Genomic DNA, 26,127 nt, shown 5'->3' with positions numbered 1-26,127 from the left:
GCTTCTCTGGAGGGACTAGCACTGGTTTCCGTAATTCATGAGATTTAAGTTTCATTTTCTAATTTAAGAATATAACCAACCCCTTATTTTATTTATAAAATTTTATCAAAATTTTAAAACATACAGGACATTTGGATATTCACTTCCTAGAATCAACAATTGTCAACATTTTCTTCATCATTTATTTGCTTGGGTGTATATGTATGTGCCTATGTTTTGTGGAAACTCTTTGAAAGTTGCAGGCATCAGGACATGGCACTGGTACCTAACTATTTTTTATGCATCTTCTAAAAATGACTTTCATGGGGAGTTCCCATTGTGGTGCAGCGGCAACGAATCCAGCTAGTATCCATGAGGATATGGATTTGATCCCTGGCCTTGCTCAGTGTGTTAGGGATCCGCTGTTGCCATGAGCTCTGTTGTGGGTTGCAGATGAGGCTCAGATCCTGCATTGCTGTGGCTGTGGTGTAGGCCAGCAGCTGTAGCTCCGGTTTGGCCCCTAGGTGTAGGTTTGGCCCTAAAAAACAAACAAACAAATAAATAAATAAATGAAAATGACTTTCATGTACCTAGCCATAATGTGAAATTTAATATTTCCCCAATATATTCTGTTACGGAGTTAGACCTGAAAATTTCCCCAGTATTCCCCAAATTACTTGCATAACCTTTTTTTAAATTCTGAAATAAAGATCTACTCAAGGGTTGTGCATTCATTGGATTGCTCATATAGTAACCTGGAGATTTTTATCGCTTAACCTAGGACAGTCTTCTCTTCCTCTTTTACTTTCAATTATATAGATTTATTTTGTTTTTGGTAGATCAGGCCAGATTTTCATGAAGACTGCTCTCACACTCTGAATTTGTTTAGTTAATGTTTTCCTTGAATCTTCTGTATTTCTTGTAAGGTGAAAGTTATGTTTAAAGAATTGGTTGGGAGTTCTTGTCGTGGTGCAGCAGAAACGAATCCAACTAGGAAGCATGAGGTTGCAGGTTCGATACCTGATCCAGCTCAGTGGGTTAAAGATCTGGCATTGCAGTGAGCTGTGGTGTAGGTTGCAGATGTGGCTTGGATCCTGCTTCCCTGTGGCTGTGGTGTACACCGGCAGTTGTAGCTCCGATTTCACTTCTAGCCTGGGAATGTCCATATTCCGTGGGTGTGGTTCTAAAATGCAAAAAGCAACAATAAACAAAAAGGCTTGGTTGGATTAAAGTTAAGCATATCTAGTGTGAATACTTTATTATTATTTTGTGTTCATGAAATTAATTTAAAAAATTGTTTTTACTCAAGAGTTTTTTTTGTTTGTTTGTTTGTTTGTTTGTTTTGGTCTTTTTAGGGCTGCACCTGTAGCACATGGAGCTTCCCAGGCTAGGGGTATAATCGGAGCTACAGCTGCTGGCCTATGCCGGAGCCACAGCAACACCACATCTGAGCCATGTCTGTGACCTACACCACAGCTCACAGCAATGCTGAATCCTTAACCCACTGAGCGAGGCCAGGAATTGTACCTGTTACCTCATGGTTCCTAGTTGGAATTGTTTGGGCTGCGCCACGATGGGAACTCCGAAGAGTACCTGTTAATTGAAGTAATTTTGCACAGGATAAAGAATAACAATGTAATAAACAAAGAGCCTGGTTTTAAGAGCTTGAAAGTGGCATTCAGCTATTTCTCAAATATTACTCATTTCTTATAGGGAAGAAAGAAAATAGCCAAAGTTCATTGACTATCTTCCTGTACATGAACTTGATCATCTCAGTTTAATCCTTAGAGTATTGGTGTTGAGATTGAATCATCAGTCACAGTCCTTAGCTTCCACTCTTAAGGAAAATTGCACTTTGGAATTTGAGAAACGTTGAAGCATAAATTACTCAACACTGCTGACATGGTATCAGTAGAAGAAATTGTATGTTACTGATAAAAGTGCCTGTGTCTGATTTGAAAATAATACCTAACGGGTGGTCAACAGTTAACCAGAAAACTGTTTTTGAAAATCATCTAAAGCATATTAGCAATCTTCCCTGCCGTTGTAAATAGCCTTCAATATATATCAATGTTGGCTTATTTATTTATTTACTTTTGGGCTTTTTTTTTTTCATGTATAGTAAAGTGTTGCTCTTAAGTGGATTTTGACAGGTATATGTATTTTATAAACTTTTCTCAAAATGAATAATTTCTCTGAGAGAAGGCATATCAAACCTCATGTTTTTATGCTTGTACCCATATTGAAACAAAAGAAAAATGTACAGTAACATGGGTTTATGGAACTGCTAAATTTTTACATAAGGAGATAACTAGCAGTCTTCAGTCTCACCTCTCTAGTGACTTATATTTTGCATTGACATTAGTAAGTACTATTCTGACTCTATAAATAGTAGAAAACAATGCAGTTAAAATTGTTGACTCTATGAAAAAATCATTTTAGGAGGAAATTTTACTCCTTAGAGAAATGCTTCTTTTTCTAAAAACATGTATGTCTAAAGAAGTCTATCAGATATTTCGTTATGACACATGACAATGCAGATGTAAGTTATGCATGAATCTTTCTGTATAAAAAGTGCTTTCTGGTACTGGGGGGTTAGGACTTTAACTTATCTTCGGGTGGGGGCATGATTATATCCGTAGCATTCTGTCTTTGTAATGCTCCATAATAATTGAGAAGTTGGGTACTAAGAGTAAATAAAAACGTCCTATGACTCTGTGTCTGTACTAAGGTTATCCAACCAAGCTTTTTACAACATGAGAAATGTTTTACATCTGCACAATCCAATACAGTACATACTAGTCACATAGGCACTTGAAATGAGTCTAGTGTAAGGAACTGATTTTAATTTACTAAATTATTATTATTTTTTTTTTGTCTTTTTACCATTTCTTGGGCCGCACCTGCGGCATATGGAAGTTCCCAGGCTAGTGGTCTAATCGGAGCTGTAGCTGCCGGCCTACGCCAGAGCCACAGCAACGCAGGATCCAAGCCGAATCTGAGACCTGCACCACAGCTCACCGCAACGCCGGATCCTTAACCCATTGAGCAAGGACAGGGATCGAACCTGCAACCTCATGGTTCCTAGTCGGATTCGTTAACCACTGAGCCACATTGGGAATTCCCTACTAAATTCTTAATAAATTAAAAACTTCAATAACATATGGCTGGTGGCTTCCATGGTGGATATATACCAAAGTAGGTTTGTAGAACTGGTCATTGCTTGTTTAAAGGGTTGGAGACCAAATCAGCTGCGAAAATACTGTGTTAAAGTTGAAGAGGTTTCTTTGCTACAGAGCTTTAGCAAATTTTTAGTGGGCTGATTTACACTGTAAATCAGGTGTATATACTGATAAAATGACTATTCCAATCAGGATTCACATTTTCATCACTCCAGAAAGTTCCCTTTGTCCACTTCTAGCCAATCTGCTATTCTTCTCCCCCTTTAGTTTCTGGTTGTCCAAGCCATATTCTGCCCGAGAGTTGGGCTGATGTCGTTATTGTTTAAGCTATAGCAAGAAGCGATATGTTACTCATGTCTTAAGTAGGAATTTTTTTGTTCCCATGGTGGTTGTTAATAGTTCTTCAGAGAATATGGGAGGGCCAATATATCTTCCAGATTTTTATTTCAGTTCTTTGGATGAATACTCAGAGGGAGGATTGCTGAATCTTATAGTTGTTTCTATTTTTAATTTTTTAGGATTCCCTTTTTTCCATATTGGCTGACCCATATTATATTTTCAACAACAGTGTGCAAGGGTTCTAGTTTCTTCAGATCTTCACCAACACTTGTGTCTTCAGTGTATTTTTTTTTTTTTGGCATGGCCATTGTGACAGGTGTGAGGTGGTACCTCATATCATGGCTTTGATTTGTGTTTACATTGAGCATTTTTCACATACATATCTTTGTTGAAATTCTCACTTTGTTCTTGTATTTTTTTTTTCTCCTGACGTCAGTGACCATCTTTATGATGGTTATTTTGAATTACCGATCTAGTAAACCATCTATCTATTTTGTTAGGGTCTTTTTATAGAGATTTATCTTCTTTCCTTTGGAGCATATTTGCCTGTTGGTTCATCTTCCTTGACTCTCTGTGTTGGTGGCTGTGCATTAATGACAAAGTAGCTACTTCTTCAGTCTTCATGAACTGGGCTCATACAGTAGAAGATCTGTACTAGTCTGCTCAGCCAGAGATTCTGATTGTATTCAAAACCTCATGCTAGTCCAACATGCTAACTTTGTTCTTGCAGCCCCTGGTCTAGGTTATGCTGGATCCCCTCAGAGCACCAAAACAAGTGAGACTGAAGCCATTCTCAGGTGTCCTCCAGAAAAATTAGATTATGAGATATTTTATCTAATTCTTTCCCTCCCAAGGGAGATTCTGAGAACTGTTTTTTTTTTTTTTTTTTTTTTTTCATCCACATGCTCTGTACTTAGCTTGGGGAGGAATATTGGAAATCGCCAGCCCAAACCTTGGTCTCCGTTCACATTAGCTCCCTGGTGGCTAAATCATGTAAGGTCTCATCAATGTCCAGTGGAAGCCAAGACAGATCAACTCTTTTGGGCAGCCCCCAGAAAATTTGGGGCATTGGAGTTGTGGACTAATTCTTTAACTCCCTACGGTTGTCTGCTTGCTCTGTGCTTTGCCAAGGGAAGGGGCTGTGGCAGCTGCCTGCCCAAACCTCTTTCTCTGGGTTCATGAGCCCTCAGGCAACTAGATTTTTTTCAGATCCTGTCAGCACTCTGAGGCAGGTAAGACCGAACCCATTCCTTTAAGTAGCCCCCATAGAAATCAGGATTTTGGATGTATGAACCAACTCTTTCTTTTCCCAGGGAGAAGCTGAGAGCTGGAATTTTTTCTCTGCTAACTCTGTGCTAAGCTGCAGAGAGGAGCTGTGATGACCATCAGTCCAAGCTCCTGACTCTTTTCTCCCCCAGGTAGCTAGATTATGCTGATTCTGACAGTGCTTTAAGACTGGCAAGATAGAAGTCTGTCCTCTGGGGAGCCCTTGTAGAAAAGTTAGGGCATAGGACACACAGATCACCAGTTTACTCCACAGGGATGAGCTGGGAGGTGGAGGGTTTCATCGTCATTGTATGGCACTGTATTGGTGGTCAGAATTGTGTTGAGAAGGTGTCCTGAATTTCCCTACTAGTTTTAATGAATCTGATCTCACGTTTATCCAGCATTGAGGTGCCTTTAGTTTCTGTATTTCTCACATAAGGGGATATTTCTGTGAATTGTTGTAGAGGGAAAGAGAGTCTAGGATTTCTTACTCTGACATTTTGCTAATGTCACTCCCCACCCTCGGTATTTGTTTTTAACTTGTAATTGGTATTTGAAGTACAAACAGCTAATGTCTAGCAGTTTTAATGTGTTTGGAACTTTGTTTGCCCTTCAGAAACTATTGAATTTCACTTTTAGAGATTAAAAAAAAGCTTTTTAAGGGGATAACCTATGTAACTTTGGAAAATGGCATTGTAACTGGTTATTCTAAGGCTAAAGTAAATGAAGTTATCCATAAAAACTGTATTCTATTTGGTAAATTTGTTTTTTTTATAGGAATATAGTTAGCAATTCCAAAATACTATATACATGTAATAGGGTTAAACAAAGAACTAAATTAGTGGTGTAAAATGATAGCCTGATTTCTCACTGTCAGAAAAAAGTTCCAAGTAAAGAAGGATAGAATGAACCACACGTGTATTCGCATAAGTTTCTGTTTGTAAAAACATGCAAACCATGATCCTATGGAGCTTCTTGTAGTGCCAGAAAGTGGATGTCCGGTTGTTTCAACATCATTTGTTGAAAAGACTGTTAATGTTCTTGTTGTTTTACCTATGCTCCTTTGTCAAATGTCACTTGAATATATTTATGTGTATCTGTTTCTGGGGTCTTTATTCTGTTTCATTGATCTGTTTTCTATTCTTTTGCCAGAACCACACTGTCTTTATTACTGTCTCTTTATAGTACATCTTGAAGTTGAGTAGTATCAATCTGTTGACTTGGTTCATTTCCTTCAGTATTGAGTTGGGTATTCTGGGTCTTTTGCCTTTCCATATAAACTTTAGAATCCATTTGTCAATATCTATAAAATAACTTGCTGTGATTTGATTGGGATTGTGTTGACTCTGTAGATCAAGCTGAGAATGGAACATCTTCAGAGAACTGGAAGATGTATTCAGAGACGAGGAATATCTTCATTTATTTATCCTTTTTTGATTTTGCTTATTAAAAGTTTGTATTTTTCTTCACATAGATCTTATACACATTTTGAATTTATATCTAAATATTTTTTGTTTGCTAACTCCACTTGTTCATTGCTGATACATAGGAAAGCAAATGACTTCTATACATTAACATTCTATCCTACAACCTTACTATAATAATCACTTATAATTTCTACCAGTTTTTTTTTTGGTTCATTTTTTTCTGATTTTTAGTATAGGCAGACATGTCATCTAAGAATGAAGACAATTACATTTCTTCTTAATTTGTATATTTTTTATTTCCTTTTCATTGTGTTACTGCATTAGCTAGAACTCCCAGTATGATTTTTGAAATGGGAAGGGGCGAGGGGATATCCTTAACTTGTTTCTAATCTTTTATCAGGAAAGCTTCTGTTTTATTCCAGCAAGTATGATGCTAGCTATAGGTTTTTGTAGATGTTCTTTGTCAGGTTGAAGAAGTTCCCCTATGTTGGTGGTTTGCTGAGAGTTTACGTCATGGATGTGTGTTGGATTTTGTCAAATTCTTTTTCTGCAACTATTGATAGGTTTGTGTGATTTTTTTTCTTCTTTTAGTCTGTTGTTGTGATGGATTACATGAATTGATTTTCAAATATTGAACCAATCTTACAGACCTGTAGTAAATCCCACTAGATTGTAGTATATAATTCTTTTTATACATTGTTGGATTTGATTTGCTAATATTTTCTTGGTAATTTTTATATTTATGTGCTTGAGAGATACTAGTCTGTCATTTTATTTTCTTATAATGCTTTTTCTGGTTCTAGTATTAGGATGGTGATGACCTCATAGAAGGAGTTAGAAAGTATTCTCTGCTTTTGGAGTTCCCGACATGGCCCAGTAGAAACGAATCTGACTAGGAACCATGAGGTTGTGGGTTCGATCTCAGGCCTTGCTCAGTGGGTTAAGGATCCGGCGTTTCCGTGAGCTGTGGTATAGGCCTGCAGCTGTAGCTCCGATTATACCCCTAGCCTGGGAACCTCCATACGCAGCAGGTTGTGGCCCTAAAAAAAGACAAAAAAAAAAGTATTCTCTTGCTTTTATCTTCTGGAAGAGATGCTATAAAATTTACATAATTTTTTCTTTAATATTTGATAGAATCCACTAGTGAACCCATCTAGGACTGGTTATTTGTCTTTTTAAAGGTTATTATCAATTCAATTTCATTAATAGATACAGGCTTATTTAGACTGTCTTTATGGTTCTTATTAGTTGATTTGCTTGGACTATTTATGCTTATGATTTAATATTAGATTATGTTGCCTTTCGTTATACTTCTAGAATTAGTAAACTACATGATGTTATCTTAAATTTTACTCATATATATTTTTATGAGATATTAATAAAACTGTTTTCTTCCAGCCTAGTGTGTTAATTGTAACGTACAAGGAACCTGCAAAATCATCTTCTCAGTTTGGATCCTACAAGCAAACTGAATGGAGGCCAGATAGTACCATGATAGCTGTGTCAGTAAGTAGAATTTTCAACTTTGTGTTTTTTATGAAATAATTACATTGTATTTAAATTTGACTCCTTTGGATGAGTTCCTTTCACTAGTGCATACCCATTAATGTTTACTTTCTTTGATAGGAATTGAGGTACTGAAGCTTCTCTTTAGGTTACTCCTAACCATATCTTCTTTCTTGACTTTTATACTTCCTCCCTTTTCTAACTGGTGCTTCTATCCTTTTCTTTTTGTTCTTCTTACTTTTCTGTTTTGTCCTTGAAGTCTAATCCAGGTTTTTAAAGCTCTCATCTATATCACATGGTACCCTCAAATTTATGTTTTAAATCCTGCTCTTTATTCCCAAGGATGTCTCATAAAAGTGATACTTTATATGTTTATATCATATTAAATTCTCATATCTATTTGGGTCTATTTCTGTATTTCCTTGTTCCGTTAATGTGCTTAGATCTGGTTAATTTTACCTTTTCAATTTCAACTTTTTAATTGTCATCCTTTGTACAGTTATCATCACCTAATTTGAATTACCAGTGATAAATGGTAAACATTTATTGAGCATATTCTTTGTAAGTACTGTTATAACCAGATTATGTGTATTATCTGTTTAATCTTTAAATCAACACTTCAGAGTAGCTATATTGTTTTCCTTCATCATGGATTAGTATATTGAGGATCTGAGAAATTGTTTTATCCACAGATAACACAGATAATGTATATTGGAGAGAAGGGCTTTAAACTTAGGTACTTAGATTCCATTTACTGTCCTCTTAATTACTATGCTAATTTATCTCTCTGCTTTCAGTCCTTCTCCTGTTCATGCTATGTAATGCTGACTGGATTAGTCATCTGAAAATGGCTTTATAAAATTAGAAATATTGAGCAGTTCCTTACTTTCTAAAGCAAAGCTTTATAGACTGCCAGCTATGTACCATGTCTGCTTGCCTTCCTATTTGTGTATGGACCGTGAACTACGAATAGTTTTACATATTTAAATGATCGAACGAAATAGAAAAGGAATATTATTTTTGGCAATTGAAAATCATATGAAATTTAAAATTTATTGTCCATAAATAATTTTTTGCTAAAGCATGAAAACACTTATTTTTGTATTCTCTATGTCTGCTTTCAAGGTACAGCAGCTGCACTGAGTAGTCCCAACAGTGACCTTATGTGGTGCTTCATCTCTTCAACTCTTCTGCTCAGTGTTCTATAAATTATATGGCATTTATAAATCCAGTGTTTAAGTGCCATGCTTATCACTATACTGTGACATTTCATATTATCTTTATTACTAGTGAGTGCCAGTTATGTTAAAGGAATAAAAGAAGAGAAAAATACATCATGCTTTTAAAGCATATAGGGGTGTGGATTATTTTATTATTGAATTAGATGGTAAAACATTGTGTTTATTATGCAGTGACACTATAGCAATGCCAAAAGAATACAATAGAAGTTGACATTACCCAACTAAGTAGTCATCACAGTATTCCCAAGTCACTGTAATTAGTAGGGAGGAAACATTAGAAAATTTAAAATGAAATATTTCATCACAAAAATTAAAAATTAAAATGAAGTTTCGATCAGAATGGCTCATGTGATAAATTGGTTCATGTGATAAATTGATGAGTATTAACACTGCTCAGTTGTTTATTTGAATAGTCATGGCAGAGTGAAATGACAGACTAAAACTACTCCTCATGAACAGCATCTTTGAAACAACTTTATGGAAAAATTTTAAAACAAGTTGAGAAAACACTAATTCGGTACAACCTTACGTAGACTCCACTAAGGTGTTTTAATTTATAGCGATACAAATATGGAGCAGAAAAAGGCTTAGTTGGACATATTGACAAAGCTTATGCACATGTAAGCATTTAAAACCTATGGTTAGGGAATTCCCGTCGTGGCGCAGTGGTTAACGAATCCGACTAGGAACCATGAGGTTGCAGGTTCGATCCCTGCCCTTGCTCAGTGGGTTAAGGATCTGGCGTTTCCGTGAGCTGTGGTGTAGGTTGCAAACGCGGCTCAGATCCCGCGTTGCTGTGGCTCTGGTGTAAGCTGGTGGCTACAGCTCCGATTAGATCCCTAGCCTGGGAACCTCCCATATGCTGCGGGAATGGCGCAAGAAATGGCCAAAATAAATGAATAAATAAATAAAAATCCATTATTTAAAAAAAAAAAACCTATGGTTATATTAAGTTTTTGTTAGAAATAGAGGCTGTATATACTCACTTGTCTAAGCCCACAGCCATTTGATGGCTTAGCAGTCTGTGGTAAAGATTGATTGTGAATTTTTTAGCTCAGGTATGTGATTGAAATTTTTTGAACTTGAAGAACCACCTTTAACCACTTAGGAGACGTTGAATGACTTTGGAAAATAGATTTTCTGTAGAGTTGAAAATGTTTCCTAATGAATTCAGTCTAAAACTGTAATGTGTAACTGTTTATATGTGAAATTGATACGTGATTAAGCCATTTTGATGACAACTAAAATGTTTGAATTACAAGTAATGTCAGGTTGCTTTTTATACTTCTACTGCTGTCAATAGGTAGGAAGAAGTACGATCTCAATTTCCATAAAAATTAGCAGTAGATATTTTCCTAAGCTCAAACTACAGTTCTAATAGCATTTTTCAGACCTTAATGCAATTGCAGAAGGAATTTCTGTATTTCAAAATCCATTAATTGTGCAAATGAGGAGGGCTTCCCCCTAACTTTCAATTGGAAATGACTACTCTATAATGGGATGACATGTCAAAAGGCCAAACATAGGAAAAGAAATCTAGTTAGACTTTATAATTACCTACCAAGTGATGAATATATTCAGTTTAAAATATGGATTGATATCACTATTTCGGAGTACTTGTTTGAAAGGACATTTTAAAATATGTGTAAAAAATCACATTATAGACTCGCATTAAGAGGAGACTTTGCAGTTGATTTTTAATTTTTATTTATTTATGTATTTATTTATTTGCTTTTTAGGGCCACACCCATGGCATATGGAGGTTCCCAGGCTAGGGGTCCAGTTGGAGGTATAACCGCTGATCTATCACAGCCACAGCAAACGCAGAATCTGAGCCTTGTCTGCGACCTACACCACAGATCATGGCAACGCCAGATCCTTAACCCAGTGAGCAAGGCCAAGGATCGAACCTGCAACCTCATGGTTCCTAGTTGGATTCCTTCCTGCTGTTCCATGACGGGAATTCCTGCAATTAATTTTCATGATAGGAAACACTAACTTTATTTTCAGTTCAAGTATGATTTACAGTGTTGTGTTATATTTATATATATTTATATATGTAATTTTTTTCACATATTTCCATTATGGTTTATTGTAAGATACTGAATATAGTTCCCTGTTTTATGCAATAGGACCCTGTTATTTATCTGTTCTATATATAGTAGTTTGTATCTACTAATCCCAAACTCCTAATTTATCCCTCCTCCGACCCACTTTCCCCTTTGGTAACCATAAATTTTGTTTTCTATATTTGTGAATATGTTTCTGTTTTGTAAATATGTTCACTTGTATTATATTTTAGATTCCCCATGTAAGTGATAACATATGGTATTTGTCTTTCTTTGTCTGATTTACTTCACTCAGTATCATAATCTTTAGGTCCTTCTGTGTTGCTGCAGATGGCATTATTTCATTCTTTTTGTTTATTTTGTTTTTTTGTCTGCACCCACAGCATGTGAAAGATGCCAGGCCAGGGATGAAACCCACGCCACAGCAGTGACCCAAGCTACTGCAGTGACAATGCCAGATCCTTAACCCACTGTGTCACAGGAGAACTCCATTTCATTTTTTATTGTGGCTGAATGATATTCTATTGTGTGTGTGTGTGTGCGCACACGTGTATGTACATATGTATGCATGTATGTATACACTATCATCTTTATCCATTTATCTGTTGATGGACACTTAGGTTGCTTCCATAATTGGCTGTTGTAAAGTTCTGCTGTGAACATTGGAGTGTGTGTATCTTTTCAAATTAGAGTGTTTGTCTTTTCTGGATATGTGCCCAGGAGTAGGATTGATGAATCATATGGTAATTCTATTTTTAGTTTTTTAAGGAACCTCCATAATATTTTCTATAGGGGCAGCACCAATTTACATTCCCACCAACAGTGTAGGAAGGTTCCCTTTTCTTCATACCCTCTCTATCATTTATTATTTGTAGACTTTTTTGATCATGGCCGTTCTGACCTGTGTGAGGCAATACCTTACTGTAGTTTTGATTTGCATTTCTCTTATAATTAGTGACGTGGAGCATCTCTTCATGAGCCTATTGGCCATTTGTATGTATTTGGAGAAATGTCTGTTGAGGTTGTCTGCCATTTTTTGATTGGGGTTGGGGTTTTGTTGTTGCAGTTATTGAGTTGTATGAGCTGTGTGTATATTTTGGAAATCAAGCTCTTGTTGGGCCACATCATTTGCAGATATTTTCCCCCAGTCTGTAGGTTGTCTTTCCTTTGCTGCGCAAAAGCTTATATAAGTTTGATTCGATCCCATTCATTTATTTTTGCTTTTATTTCTTTCACCTTGGGAGACTGATCTAAGAAATATTGATGTGATTTATGTCAGAGAATGTTTTGCCCATGTTCTCCTCTGGTAGGTTTTTTAGTTTTATGTCTTATATCCAGGTCTTTAAACTACTCCAAGTTTCTTTAAGCTTTCTTTTTCCTAATTCTTTTAAGTGGTTAGTTTAAGTTGGTTATTTGAAATTTTTCTTGTTTTTTGAGGAAGGCCTGTATAGTTGTGAACTTACCTCTTAGGACAGTTTTTGCAGTGTCCCATAGATATAGTATGGTTTGATTTTCATTGTCGTTTATCTTGAGGTTTTTTTAAATTTCATTTTTGATTTCATCATCAACCCATTGGCTTTTAGTAACATGTTGTTCAGTCTCCATGTAATAGTTTTTTCATTTCTCTTTATTTTTATTTATTTATTTATTTACTTATTTGTGTCTTTTTTCTTTTCTAGGGCCACAACCACAGCATATGGAGGTTCCCAGGCTAGGGGTCCAATCAGAGCAGTAGCTGGCAGCCTACGCCAGAGCCACAGCAACGCCACATCTAAGCCACATCTGTGACCTACGTCACAGCTCACAGCAATGCCAGATCCTTAACCCACTGAGCTAGGCCAGGGATCAAACCCAAGACCTCATGTCGGATTTGTTAACCACTGAGCTACGATGGGAACTCCTCATTTCTCTTTATGTGGTCAGACCTTTGCATAAGTCTCTGGCAGTAAAGACCAGCTGAAGGACCATTTACTGAGGCAAATTAAGTCGCAAACTCTTGTCTTATTTTGAGACTTAGTTTGTTCCCTTCGCTCTCAGGCACTTTCTCCGAGTGGAATAGTCCTAGAATTCTCAAGACCATGAGGTCTGGGAGAAATTCAGTACACCAGTGTATCCTCTACTCTAAGCCTGCTGGAGTCAGCACTGTTAAGTGGATGGCCCTGTCATTGTCCACTTCTGGAAAGAGTCACATTCAGCTCTTTCAGGGTTCTGCTTTTTAAGCTTACTTAGGGAACTGAAATTCTAGGTCTTGGCCCAGAGCCTCAAGCAGTGGCAAAGCACAACTTTTCCTCTACTTGGTCTCTCAGCACCCATTCTCTCCCAAGAGAGCTTAAGAGATCTTGGAGACTGACAACATCCTCCAGGCTCATCTAGCATACTTTTTGGTAATTGTTTTACTCTGAAACAAGAAGGAGGTTAGAAATGCGGGCCTGGTCTTTCCATCTTATTTGAATCCAGACACTAACTTAAGCCATGTCTTGCTTTTGTTCAGCACTTATTTGCCTCTGCCTGCAGAAGAGGTTATTTTTTATTTTCATTGTTTGCACTATAGTGTAAAATAATGAAAAATAATATAGGTGGAGAACTATTAGTTTTTTATTTTATTTATTTTTTTCTTTTTTGGGTTGTACCCTTGGCGTATAGAAGTTCCCAGGCTAAGGGTTGAATGAGAGCTTTAGCTGCCGACCTACACCACAGCCACAGCAACGCCAGGTCTGAGCTGCATCTGAGCCAGATCTGACCTACACCCCAGTTCATGGCAAGGCCGAATTGTTAACCCACTGAGCAAGGCCAGGGATCGAACCTGTGTCCTCATGGGTACCAGTTGGGTTCATTACCACTGAGCCACGATGGGAACTCTGAAGAACCATTAGTTTTTTAGTAATGATTTAGGAAGATCACTGGTATTTTTGTATTATCTATTCAGTAAGGCTGTCACTCTTTGCAGTCTTTTGTATTAAAAGATATCAAGGTTCATTTTAAAATTATCTTAAAAATTTTTATATTATCTTGGAGTAGGTATTAGATAAATGAACTTAATAAATAATCTGTTTAATTGGATTTTGAAGCTTCACTAATTTTGCTTTTTTTTCTTCAAAAATATTTTACATTTTCTTAGCTTCTTATGTGGACTGTATTGATTATGAGTTAACTATTAAAGATTCAGTTATTTTGTAGTTTCTACTATGTAAGTCCTTTTATGTGTGTTTAAATTATCATTCATAACAGTCCTTTTAAGATAGATGATTTCATTATTCCCATTATATAGTTGAGCAAACTATGGTAGATAAGTTAAAGCACCTGCCCCAGATTACATAGATAACTGTGTATCTAAGATCACATTACTGATCATGGAATTCTAACCAATGAAATCTGCATCTAGAATTCCAAAGTCTTAATAATTTTGCTTTACTGCTTTTTGCTATTAACATGGTTGTTTAATTCTACCAACTTGTGGAATAAAGTTGAATTTAGGTGGTCCTTTGAAATGTGATTTTACAAAAAAATCATATGATAGACTATGTAAGGAAGATAGTCAGTTGTATGACCTGTAGAGCAATACAGCATCATTCTCTTTCTGTGCATCATCAAAGCCAAAGCAGCCATCCCCATGTAATTTTCTTATGGCCTTCTCCCCACGCTCAGTATAGTCATTGGGTACTCTCATATATCAGTTATATTCAGAATTCTATTTTGGAATCATCAACAGAACCACCTTATCAACTTGTACCTTAGAAAGATATCTCACACTTTTTTAATGAAGTGTGAGGAAAAATCCTTTACCATTTTAAGGATTGGTGCATGGTGTTTGGGAGAGTGTTTTTTCTGAATATCAGAAGTAGAATATCATTTTTGTAATACCAGGCCATTATTATCCCTACAGTTTCTCTTAGTTTTAGGCAATATATACCATGCATAAGGAGCATTAAAATGGGTTTTAAGTATTGTCTCTTTTCTAGAACTCTATCTGAAAAATAATAGCACCAGCGTATTTAGACATGTGTATAAGTATTTTTGTTTCAGCTTTTCTTATAGGGAATAATCTGGAGTCCTTTGATTCTGCATTCCCACCACAAACACTGATATGTTATTAAGTCCTGTCTCTTAAGTTACTGCTATCCTTTTTTCTTTATTCTCATTGTCATCACCTTAGCACAGACCTTTAGATCTTGTGTAGATTACCTACAACTCAAAACTTGCAGCTGTTTTTTTCCCTCTACTTGAAATGCATCTTAATTATGTATAGCTATTTCTAAATCATAGTTCTTATGTTATTCTTATATTCAAACCTTTTGGTGGCTTCCCATTGAATTCAAAGTATGTTCCAAACTTATTAACCTAGTATTCAGGGCAGCTTGTGATCTGACCTCAACCTGCATCCCACTGCTACTCCTTTTTTGTCTTTTTTTTTTTTAAGGGCGGCACCCCGGCATATTGAAGTTCCCAGGTTGTGGGTCAAATCAGAGCTACAGCTGCTGGCCTGTACCACAGCCACAGGAACACAGGATCTGAGCCAGGACTGTGACCTACACCACAGCTCATGGCAATGCCAGATCCTTAACCCGCTGAGTGAGATGAAAGGGATTGAGCCTTCGTCCTCATGGATGCTAGTCAGATTCCTTTCCACTGAGTCAAGAGGGGAACTCCTCCCACTGCTACTCTTAATAGTCTTTCACACCTAGCTAAATGGAAATGTAGATTGTTTGTAACATAAATTAGAATGACTTATTTGTAAATAAGGGAAAGGTGTCAGTTTAACTCTCTAAGTTAGAATTCCTGCTGTTCCATTGCAATTTTTTCCCCTTCCAGTATGTTAATGTATTGAGTCACCAAATAATAGCTGAAAGCAAAAGTATTATAAATAAGAGAGTGTGATGTAGCTAGTTAAAGAGGAATGCAGTGTTGTGCATAGTACCTGTTAGTCTCTCTTTTCCTTTTTTCTTTCTCTCAGTGTGACCAAACACTGTTTTGATAGTGATTATTGTGCTGTTCTTCTGGATCTCTTTGAATTTTGCTCTGTGTCCTTAACTTGGTGTCCTTAACCTTTCCTTATATTATTTTGTTTGGATTGTTGTTTTTCACATTTAGTATCTATTGAACGATTATCTTCAAAATGGTGGCTCAGAATAATCATTTGTTTACTCTCATTATGTAATTTGCTCTTGGTTTGGTGAGGCAGTTCTCCTGATCTCACTTGTAGTCACTGATGTGGCTACAGTTATCTGGCAGCTCCTCTGATGCTAGATGGTCCCTCAGTTATCTGTCTGTGTTGACCGTAGCTGTCCACTTTGGTTTTCTTTGTGACCATTTATTTTCCACTAGGCTAGATGGGTTTTTTTAATATGATGGGAAGAAGCTTTTCTAGAAAGTGAAAATTTCTATTTTAAGTTCAACTATCATTTCCATTCTTTTTTCTAAATAGCTTTACTGAAGTACAGTTGATAATAAATTGCACATATTTGAAATGTACAATTAAATTTTGGAATCATCACTACGGTCAAAATAATGAACAGGTGCATCATCTGCACAAGTTACGTTATACCTTTTTATAATTCCTCCACTTTGCTATGATTCACCTCCCTCTAAAACCAGTTATTGGTTTGCTGTCTTTAGAGATTACTGGAGTTTTAATAAATGGAATTATACAATATGTGCTGTTGTTTTTTTCTAGTTTATTTTACTCAGCATACTTATTTTAAGTTCATGCCTGTTGTCATGAATCAATAGTTTGTGTTGAGAAGTATTCCATCTTATTGGGTAGAACACAATTGGTTTATCCATTATCTGTTGATGGGCATTTGAGTTGTTTCCAGTTTTATGCTAAATTTCAATTAAAACTGCTATGAACATTCATGCACAAGTCTTAATATAGACATACAGTTGCTTTTCTCTTGGGCAAATAAACGTGAATGGAACAGCTAGATCACAAGGTAAGTACTTTTTTAAGTTTTTAAAAAAATGCTAAACTTTTTGCAAAGTAGTTAAACCATTTTACATTCCTGCTAGCAGTGGACAAAATTTTTTACTCCTCTTTGCCAGCTTGTGATATTCCTTTTTAATTCGAGCTATTCTAATGGGCTTGTGGTGGTATCTCATTTTAGTTTTAATTTACATTTTTCTAATGACTAATGATGTTGAACATCTTTTCATTTGTTTATTTGCCATGTATGTCTTCTGTGGTAAAGTGTCTTTCAAATCAATTGCTCATTTTACTTATTGGGTTTTTTCGATTTTTTTCTTTTTTTTGTTTTTTGGTCATACCCGTGACATGGGGAAGTTCCCGGGTCAGGGCTCGAACCTGTACCACAGTAACCATGGTGCTGCAGTGACAATGCCAGATACTTAACCTGCTGTGACACACAGGAACTCCTCTTTGCTTTCTTATTCTTGTATTTCTAGAATTCTTAATGTATTTTGGATATAAGTCCTTTATTACGTATATGCTTCACAAAGAGTTTCTCCTCTGTGTGACTTGCCTTTTCATTTTTTTTTTTTTTTGGTCTTTTTGCTATTTCTTTGGGCCGCTTCCGCAGCGTATGGAGGTCCCCAGGCTAGGGGTCTAATCAGAGCTGTAGCTGCTGGCCTACACCAGAGCCACAGCAACGCGGGATCTGAGCCGTGTCTGCAGCCTACACCACAGCTCATGGCAACGCCAGATCTTTAACCCACTGAGCACGGGCAGGGACCGAACCCACAACCTCATGGTTCCTAGTCGGATTCGTTAACCACTGCGCCAGGACGGGAACTTCCTTGCCTTTTCATTTTCTTAACACTGTTGTTTTGAATGGATGAAGTACTTAATTTGATGAAGTCCAGGTCATCAGTTTTTTAAAAATGGGTCATACCTTCTTTCTGTGTTTTCTTCTAAAGTCTTTGATTTGATTTAGATTTTTGTATTTAGGTCTGTGATATATGTTGACTTGATTTTTATATATGGTGCAGTGTAAGAATCCAAGTTTATTTGTGTAAATGTTGATATTCAGTTGTTCCAGCAGAGTTTGTTGAAAAGGTGATCCTTTCTACATTGAATTTCTTTTGCATCTAAGTGATAAATCCACACATAGGTGGGTTTTTTTATTCTGTGTTCTCTATTTAGTTCTACGATAAATATGTTTGTCTTTATGTTAATACAGTATTACTGTGGTTACTCTAGCTTTGTAATAACTGTTGAAATCATAGTGTTACTTTTTCAACTTTGTTTTCAAAGTTGATTTCACTGTTGTAGGACCTTTTGTTTCCATATGAATTTTAGAATCATCTTGTAGGTTTCTACAAAAATGCCCTCTGAGATTTTGACTGGAATTGCATTGGATCTGTGGATCCATTTGGGGAGAGTTGTCATCTTAGCAATACTGAGTCTTGTGACATATAAATAAGATATATCTCTTCCTTTTTTTAGATATTTTTAACTTCATCAGTATTTTTCGGTTAGTCGTGTGCAGGTATTTTCATCTTTTGCCAGGTTTATCCCAAAATATTTTACATTTTTTAATAATATCGAAAACAGTATTTTAATTTCTAATTGTTCATTGCTTGTATGTAGAAATGCAGTTGATTTTTTCTGTATTGATCTTGTATCTTGCAGCCATGCTAAACTTACTTATCCTAGTATATGGTTTTTTTTGTAGGTCATGTTAGTTTTTCTATATAGACACTGATGTCAAAAACAGTTTTGCTTTTTTTCTTTCTAATCTGGATATGTTTTATTTCTTTTTAATTGCCTGATTTTATTAGGCTGCCCAGTACAATACTGAATAGGAAAAAGCATTTAATCTTTTACTATTAAGAATCTTTTTGTTATAGGTATTTTGTAGATTCTCTTTATCAGGTTGTGGAAGTTTATCCTTTTGTGTTAATTTCCTGACAATTTTTTTTTCTTTTTTTTTTGGCCACATCTGCAGTATATGTAAATTTCTGGACCAGGAATTGAATCCAAGCCACAGCTGTGGCAACACCGGATCCTTAACCCACTGTTCCATGGTGGGAACTCCTGCTGCCAGTTTTTAATCAGGAATGTTATGTTGAATTTTTTCTAATGCCTTCTCTGCATTTATCGAGACTGTCATACCGTGTATATCTTTTTTAGTTTTTTAATATGGTAAATTATATTTATTGATTCTTTTTTTTGTGTGTGTCCTTCTGTTTACTTCCCCTTCACACAGGCCCCTTGACTCTTTTTTTTTTGACTATAATAGTTTATTTTTTTTATTACTCAAATGAATTTATCACATCTGTAGTTGTATAATGATCATAACAATCTGATTTCACAGGATTTCCATCCCACAGCCCAAGCACATCCCCCCGCCCCCCAAACTGTCTCTTCCGGAGACCATAAGTTTTTCAATGTCTGTGAGGCAGCATCTGTTCTGCAAAGAAGTTCCGTCTGTCCTTTTTTCAGATTCCACATGTCAGTGAAAAGCATTTGATGTTGGTGTCTCATTGTATGGCTGACTTCACTTAGCATGATAGTTTCTAGGTCCATCCATGTTGCTAAAAATGCCGGTATTTCATTCTTTTTGATGGCTAATATTCCATTGTGTATATGTACCACCTCTTCTGGATCCACTCCTCTGTCGATGGACATTTAGGTTGTTTCCATGTCTTGGCTATTGTAAATACTGCTGTAGTGAACATCGGAGTCCATGTGTCTTTTCGAGTCATGGTTTTCTCTGGATAGATGCCCAGGAGTGGGATTGCTGGATCAAATGGTAGTTCTGTGTTTAGTTTTCTGAGGCATCTCCATACTGTTTTCCACAGTGGTTGCACCAGTTTACATTCCCACCAACAGTGTACTTAGTGTTCCTTTTTCTCCACACCCTCTTCAGCACTTATTGTTTGTAGACTTTTGGATGATGGCCATTCTGGCTGGTGTGAGGTGGTACCTCATCGTGGTTTTGATGTGCATTTCTCTCATAATGAGTGATGTTGAACATCTTTTCATGTGTTTCTCGGCCACCTGTATGTCTTCTTTGGAGAACTGTCTGTTTAGATCTTCTGCCCATTTTTTCATGGGGTTGTTTGTTTTTTTGGCATGGAGCTGCAGAAGGTGTTTATAAATTTTGGCGATTAATTTCTTGTCAGTTGAATCACTTGCAAAGGTTTTCTCCCATTCTGTGGATTGTCTTTTCATGTTGTTTAGGGTTTCCTTTGCTGTGCAGAAACTTTGAAGTTTGATTAGGTCCCATTTGTTTATTTTTGTTTTTATTGTCAATACTCTTAAGAGGTGGATCTGAGAAAATGTTGCTGTTGTTTACGTCAGAGAATGTTTGGCCTATGTTTTCCTCTAAGAGTTTTATAGTGTCTGGTCTTCTATCTAGGTCTGTAATCCATTGTGAGTTTATTTTTGTGTATGGTGTTAGGGAGTGTTCTAATTTCATTCTTTTCCATGTGGCTGTCCAGTATTTATTGATTCTTGAATGTTAAACCAACCCTGCATTCCTGGATAAACCTGATTTACTTATGATGTAGTATCCTGATAATACATTGTTAGATTTAATTCACTAAAATTTTCTTTAGAAATTTTTCATCTGTGTTAATGAGGGACATTGGCTTATAGATTCTTTTCCTTAAAATGTCTATGTCTGGTTTTGGTATGAGTGTAATGTTTGGGTCATATGAGATCAAAAGTGTTCCCTCTTAGATTTTCTAGAAGAGTTTGTGTTGAATTGATACTACGTCTTTTCTAACCATTTGATAGAATCCACCAGTGATAGCAATCTTGGCTGAGAGTTTTGTTTTATAGAAGGGATTTTTATTGAAATTTCAGTGTCTTTAGTATATAAGCTTTAGATATAAGCCTGTTGTAGGGTACCTCTTTCTTTCCTGTGAGCTTTGTGTCTTGCAGGAAATTTGTCCATTTCATTTAAGTTTTAAATTTACTGTCGTAAAGTTATTCACGGCACCCTCTCTTTATTCTTTTGATATTTGTGGAATATATAGTGATAACACCTCTCTCATGTCAGCTTGTTTCTTTTTGTTTTCTATTTCATTGATTTCGACTCTGATCTCTATTATTTCCTCTTTCTTTTTTTTTTTTTTTAATTTCCTTGCTTTGGGTTTCATCTGCTCATCTGTTTCTAGTTTAAAATAGAACCCCAGATTGCTGGTTTGGGATTTTTCTTTTTTTCTAATACAGGTATTTAAAGCTATGCAATTTTCCTTAAATACTGCTGTAGTAACAACCCACAGATTTTAGTATCCTATATTTTTTTCAAATTTCTGTCTTGATTTCTTCTCTTTTTCATGAATTATTTAGAAGCATATTATTTAGTTTCAAAATAGAGGGTTTACCAGAAATCTTCCGTTCTTGATTTCTATGTTAATTTAATTTGGGGTCAAAGAACATACAGTATACACATTTTATTTTCACATAGAGGAAGACTTTCAGCATACATTGCTATTATTCTTTTTTTTTTTTTTAAGGTAGGTGACACAAGAATCTATCCCTTTTCTTTTTTTTTTTCTTTGTTTTGTATTTTTAGGGCCTCATCCACAGCATATGGAAGTTCCCAGGCTAGGGGTCCATTCAGAGCTGTACCTGCCAGCCTATGCCACACAGCCACAGCCACTTGGGTTCTGAGCCGCATCTGCAACCTACACCACAGCTCACGGCAACACCAGATCCTTAACCCTCTGAGCAGTGCCAAGGATCAAACACGCATCCTCCTGGATACTAGTCAGATTCATTTCTGCTGAGCAAAGATGGGAACTCCTTTTGAGGATAGTCTTTATTGTGCTTTCATGATCATTCCCGGTAAACTTTTCTTTTGAATGTCTAATCTGCCATTAATCCCGTCCAGGGTATTTTTTTTATCTCAGATAGTTCAGATTTTATCCCTAGAGTTTGGTTTGGGTTTTCAATGTGCCCTAACCTTTTGAACATATAGAATACAATTGTAATTGTTTCAGTTCCCTTTTGTCCTAATTATTATTATTATTTGCTTCTTAGGTCCACACTCACGACATATGGAGGTTCCCAGGCTAGGGGTCAAATTGGAGCTGTAGCCAGCGGCCTATACCATAGCTACAGCAATGCAGGATCCAAGCCGCCTCTGTGACCTATACCACAGCCCACAGCAACCCTGGATCCTTAACCCACTGAGGGAGGCCAGCGGTCAAACCTCCGTCCTCATGAATTCTAGTCAGATTTGTTAACTGCTGAGCCATGACAGGAATTCCTTATCCAAATTCTTATATCTGATTGAATTCTAGATCATTTTTGGTTAGTTGATTTTTCTTCTCTTTGTGTCTTGTGTTTTTCTGCCTATATGCACATGTGGTAATCCAGCTGAATGCCAGACATTATGAATTTACTTTGTTGCGTGCTGGACATTTTTGTGTTTCTGTAAATCTTGTGCTTTCTTCTGGGATGTACTTATGTTACTTGGAGGCAGTTTGATATGTTCATGTCTTGTTTTATGCTTTGTATTGTGGGTTTGGAACAGTGCTCAATCTAGAGCTAATTATTCCTTGCTACTAAGACAATACATTTCTAGTATTTACTACAGCCATGCCTGAGGACAGCCTTCCTGAAGATTCTAATCAATGCCTTGTACATCATGAGTTTCTTCAGTGCTGGTGGGACAGGCACTGTTTTCAGGACTGTTGAGCACCATGCATGTTCCCTTTATTAATCCTTTTGGTTTCTCTTCTGCCTTGGTAGTGTCCTCACATGCATGTGCTTATTGGTACTCTTTGATTCTTTTACCACGCTGCTCTCTTGTCTCTAGCACTCATAGAAATTGTAACTGCTTTGTTCTTCCTGAACTCTCAGCATCCTCTTCTCAAATCAGGGAGTTTACCAGGCTGTGTCTCAGTTCCCCTTCTCAGTGCTGTGACCTGGAAACTCTCAAGAGAGTAAGCTGGGACAATCATAAAACTTACCTCAGTTTCTCATCTCTCAGGGCTCACAGGCCTTCATTGCTTCACGTCAGTGTTTTGAAAACTATTGATGTTGTTTGGTTTTTGATTGTCTGTTTCAGATGGGAGCATAAATTGGCTTAATTCCATTTTGGTCAAAAGCAGAAGTTGTTTTTTTAGTGCTCTGGTATAAAACAATATGCACTGTGATAGTATTAGGAATAATCATTTTTGATGACTATTCATATCAGAAGATATTCATTACCAATCTTTGAGAGAATGTATTATTTACAACTTTTTTTATTTTTCATTTAAACATGTATATGTGAATGTACAAAGTCTGAAAGAGTATATCAAAATATTAGATTATTATTTTAGTGGTATGACTTTAGGTGATTCATTTTGTGTATTTGAACATATGTAATAAGGAAATAAAGCTAAAAACAGAAAACATCATTTACAAACCAATGTAGGATTTCCCGATGTGTCTCAGTGGTTGTTAACAAACCCGACTAGTATCCATGGGGACGCAGATCTGATCTCTGGCCTTGCTCAGTGGTTCAAGGATCTGGCATTGATGTGAGCTGTGATGTAGGTCGCAGATGCAGCTCAGAGCGTACGTTGTTGTGGCTGTGGCATAAGCCGGCAGCTACAGCTTCGAATGGACCCCTAGTCTGGAACTTCCATATGCTGCAGGTACGGTTCTAAAAAGATAAAAGACAAAAAAAAAAAAGAAAGAAAGAAAGAAAGAAAGAATTAAAAAATGGTAGTCTGTTATCAGCCTTATTTGAAACCTGGTAAAATAGTATGCTGGGATAGAAGATACACCTCTAAATCATGAAATCCTTATTTCTTAAATTGTTATAGAAATGTTTGTGATGTATTATGTAGGTCTTTGGAACCAGATGGATAAATCTGTCATTCTTTTTGATAAAAGGGGTATATGTTTGAATTCCTTGGTGGCTCAGTGGGTTAAGGATCTGGCATTGTCACTGTTGTGGCTCAGCTGACGATTGTGATACAGGTTTGATTCCTGGCCTGGGAATTTGCATGTTCTGGGGACATCCAAAAAAAAAAAAGAATTGGAAAATGAAAGATAAAATTGTGCTTTAAAAAAGTGGTATATGCTAAGGAATAAATGCACTATGACTTGGAATTTTGAAGTATGTGGTGAATTCATGCACTGGGTTAGTAGAGGAAGGTATTGGAATGCTGCCTACAGGTGAAGCATTAGTTACATAATAACAGTGATTTGTCTCATGACACAGATTTAAATTCTTTCTGTTTATAGAAAATTACTATTTATAGTGTAAATGTCATGCATCAATTATAAAATAATTTTTAAAATACACTTAATCTGGGGTAGGAAGTGAAAACCTCCCAAATGCCCAAACAAAGCAAGATACAAGCATGTAATTAGTAATAATGATAACTTTATCAACTACCACCACCACCTGTAGAATTCAGTCTCTTTTTAAAATGTAGAATTAGCTGAGGTAATTTGCATGTTTTTAAAAATCTTGGTTACTAGATTTGCAATTAAAAAATGATACTATAATATTCATATTTCTGAATATTGCATTATTAATATCCTTTTACAGTATTTTTCCAGTTCTTTTTTTTCCTTGGTGGCATTAATAAAAATGTCTGTACCTTTCATCCTCTATTTTAATTAGTGATTTCTTTCTTTTATCCTTATCTTTTAGTAGCCTTTATCTTTGTGACCATAAGGCTTTAATTCTCTTATATACAAGGGGACATAAAGGTTTATTATATAAGGTGCCTACAGATTGTTGGGGCTCTGTAATTAAAGCCATGTAATCCAGTAGGATTGGAGAAACAAATATTTTTGAGGTAAGGGATAATAACAGGAAAGAGAACTTTGAGGTTCTTTATTTTGTCTTTTCATTAACTTAAATAGTTTGGGGTATGTGTGTGTGTGTATGTATGCATGTATACTAGAAGAAGATGTTGGGGCTGTTGCCTCCAGATTAAGCGATAGTTACATACTTAGATGCAGTATTTGGGGATAGGAAGAAAAGGGTCATCATATACTACATAGTTAACAGATTTGATATATATACATAAAGATGCTACTTTTTAATTAAGGAAGATTATTTGCCACCAAAACTTTAAAGTTGTTCAGAGGCAGCACTGTTTATGAAATATCACTGATGAATGTAGTTGAGATATGGAAATATGTAGCATATAACATACATGCAAAGCCACAGATACTTGGTAAAGATGATTGATACAGAATACTAAAATAGTAAATCAAGCCATTATTTGTAATTTCATCTAGTATACTGTATATATAAAATTTCTAAATGCTGGTGCAAAGCGATCCTGTGTTTTTCCTGACATTATAGCTGTGTAACTACTTAATAAAATTCTGAGTATATTATTAACATTTGATAGTCTGAAATGTTGACCTTTTGACCTTGAGTGACTGATACTTCAGATAGTGCTTGTGTGTTACTCATCTAAGAACTAGACCATGTTATTTTACTTTTCTAGCCCGTGTAACAGAGTTTATACATTTTAAACAGTCACTAATCTATATAGGGGTCATAATATCTGTGAAACTTTTGACATGGTTTGATTTGAATCTCTTTTCTTTTAGATCCCATAGTCTTTTCATTAGAAGAATATAAAATCGCACATGAGGAATTAGAATGATGATCTCATCTGAAGAATTTTAGCCTTTTTTCTTTTGTATCCCAATAATTTGAACTAGAGTTTTGGAATACATTATGGAATATTAAAGTTTATAGCTTAAAAACAAAACACCTGGTTTTGACAAAGCAATTGAGTGTTTCCTCTGGCATTCATTTATGTAAAAAACAGAAAGCCAGTACTAGAAAGAAATTTGATACTTTGAATAATTTTTTTAGTTATTTTTTAGTTCCACTTTGGGTAAAAGCTCTCCTGCCTCCAAAACGATAAGAATTCAGTGTGAATATAAAGTAGTTTGGGTAGTAAAACATTGCTCTGTCATTCTGCTATGCCTGAAAATGTTTGTTTAGAAAAAGTTAAGTATAGTATTTTCTATATTATATAAATGTAAAATGGTTGTTTTGAGCTTCACATCACAGATATGTGCCACGACCATATGATGGCACTGTTTGTTTGAATACAATTTATATTTTAAAAACATTTTATTAACTTAATAAATTAGCAGACGTTCAACTTTTAGAAATTGGAGGTTTGCTCTGTTGTTTTGCTTCTGTTTCAGTGTATATTTTGTAGTAAATCAGAG

The 26,127-nt window shown here is 36.0% G+C and overlaps 1 protein-coding gene across 1 annotated transcript in view; it reads left to right on the top strand.

Moving 5' to 3' along the window:
* Positions 1 to 26,127, top strand: part of RIC1 (RIC1 homolog, RAB6A GEF complex partner 1) — a 110,659-nt gene that overhangs the window by 14,632 nt on the left and 69,900 nt on the right. Inside the window, 1 exon segment of the mRNA XM_047767674.1 lies at positions 7,592 to 7,699. Within this exon segment, the coding sequence (XP_047623630.1) occupies positions 7,592 to 7,699 (108 nt within the window).

The sequence above is a fragment of the Phacochoerus africanus genome, chromosome 2 (genome assembly GCF_016906955.1).
Source record: "Phacochoerus africanus isolate WHEZ1 chromosome 2, ROS_Pafr_v1, whole genome shotgun sequence".
In the NCBI taxonomy this organism is placed as follows: domain Eukaryota; kingdom Metazoa; phylum Chordata; class Mammalia; order Artiodactyla; family Suidae; genus Phacochoerus; species Phacochoerus africanus.
The sequence above is the reverse complement of the archived record's forward strand: the minus strand, read 5'-3'. Positions and strand labels throughout refer to the sequence as shown.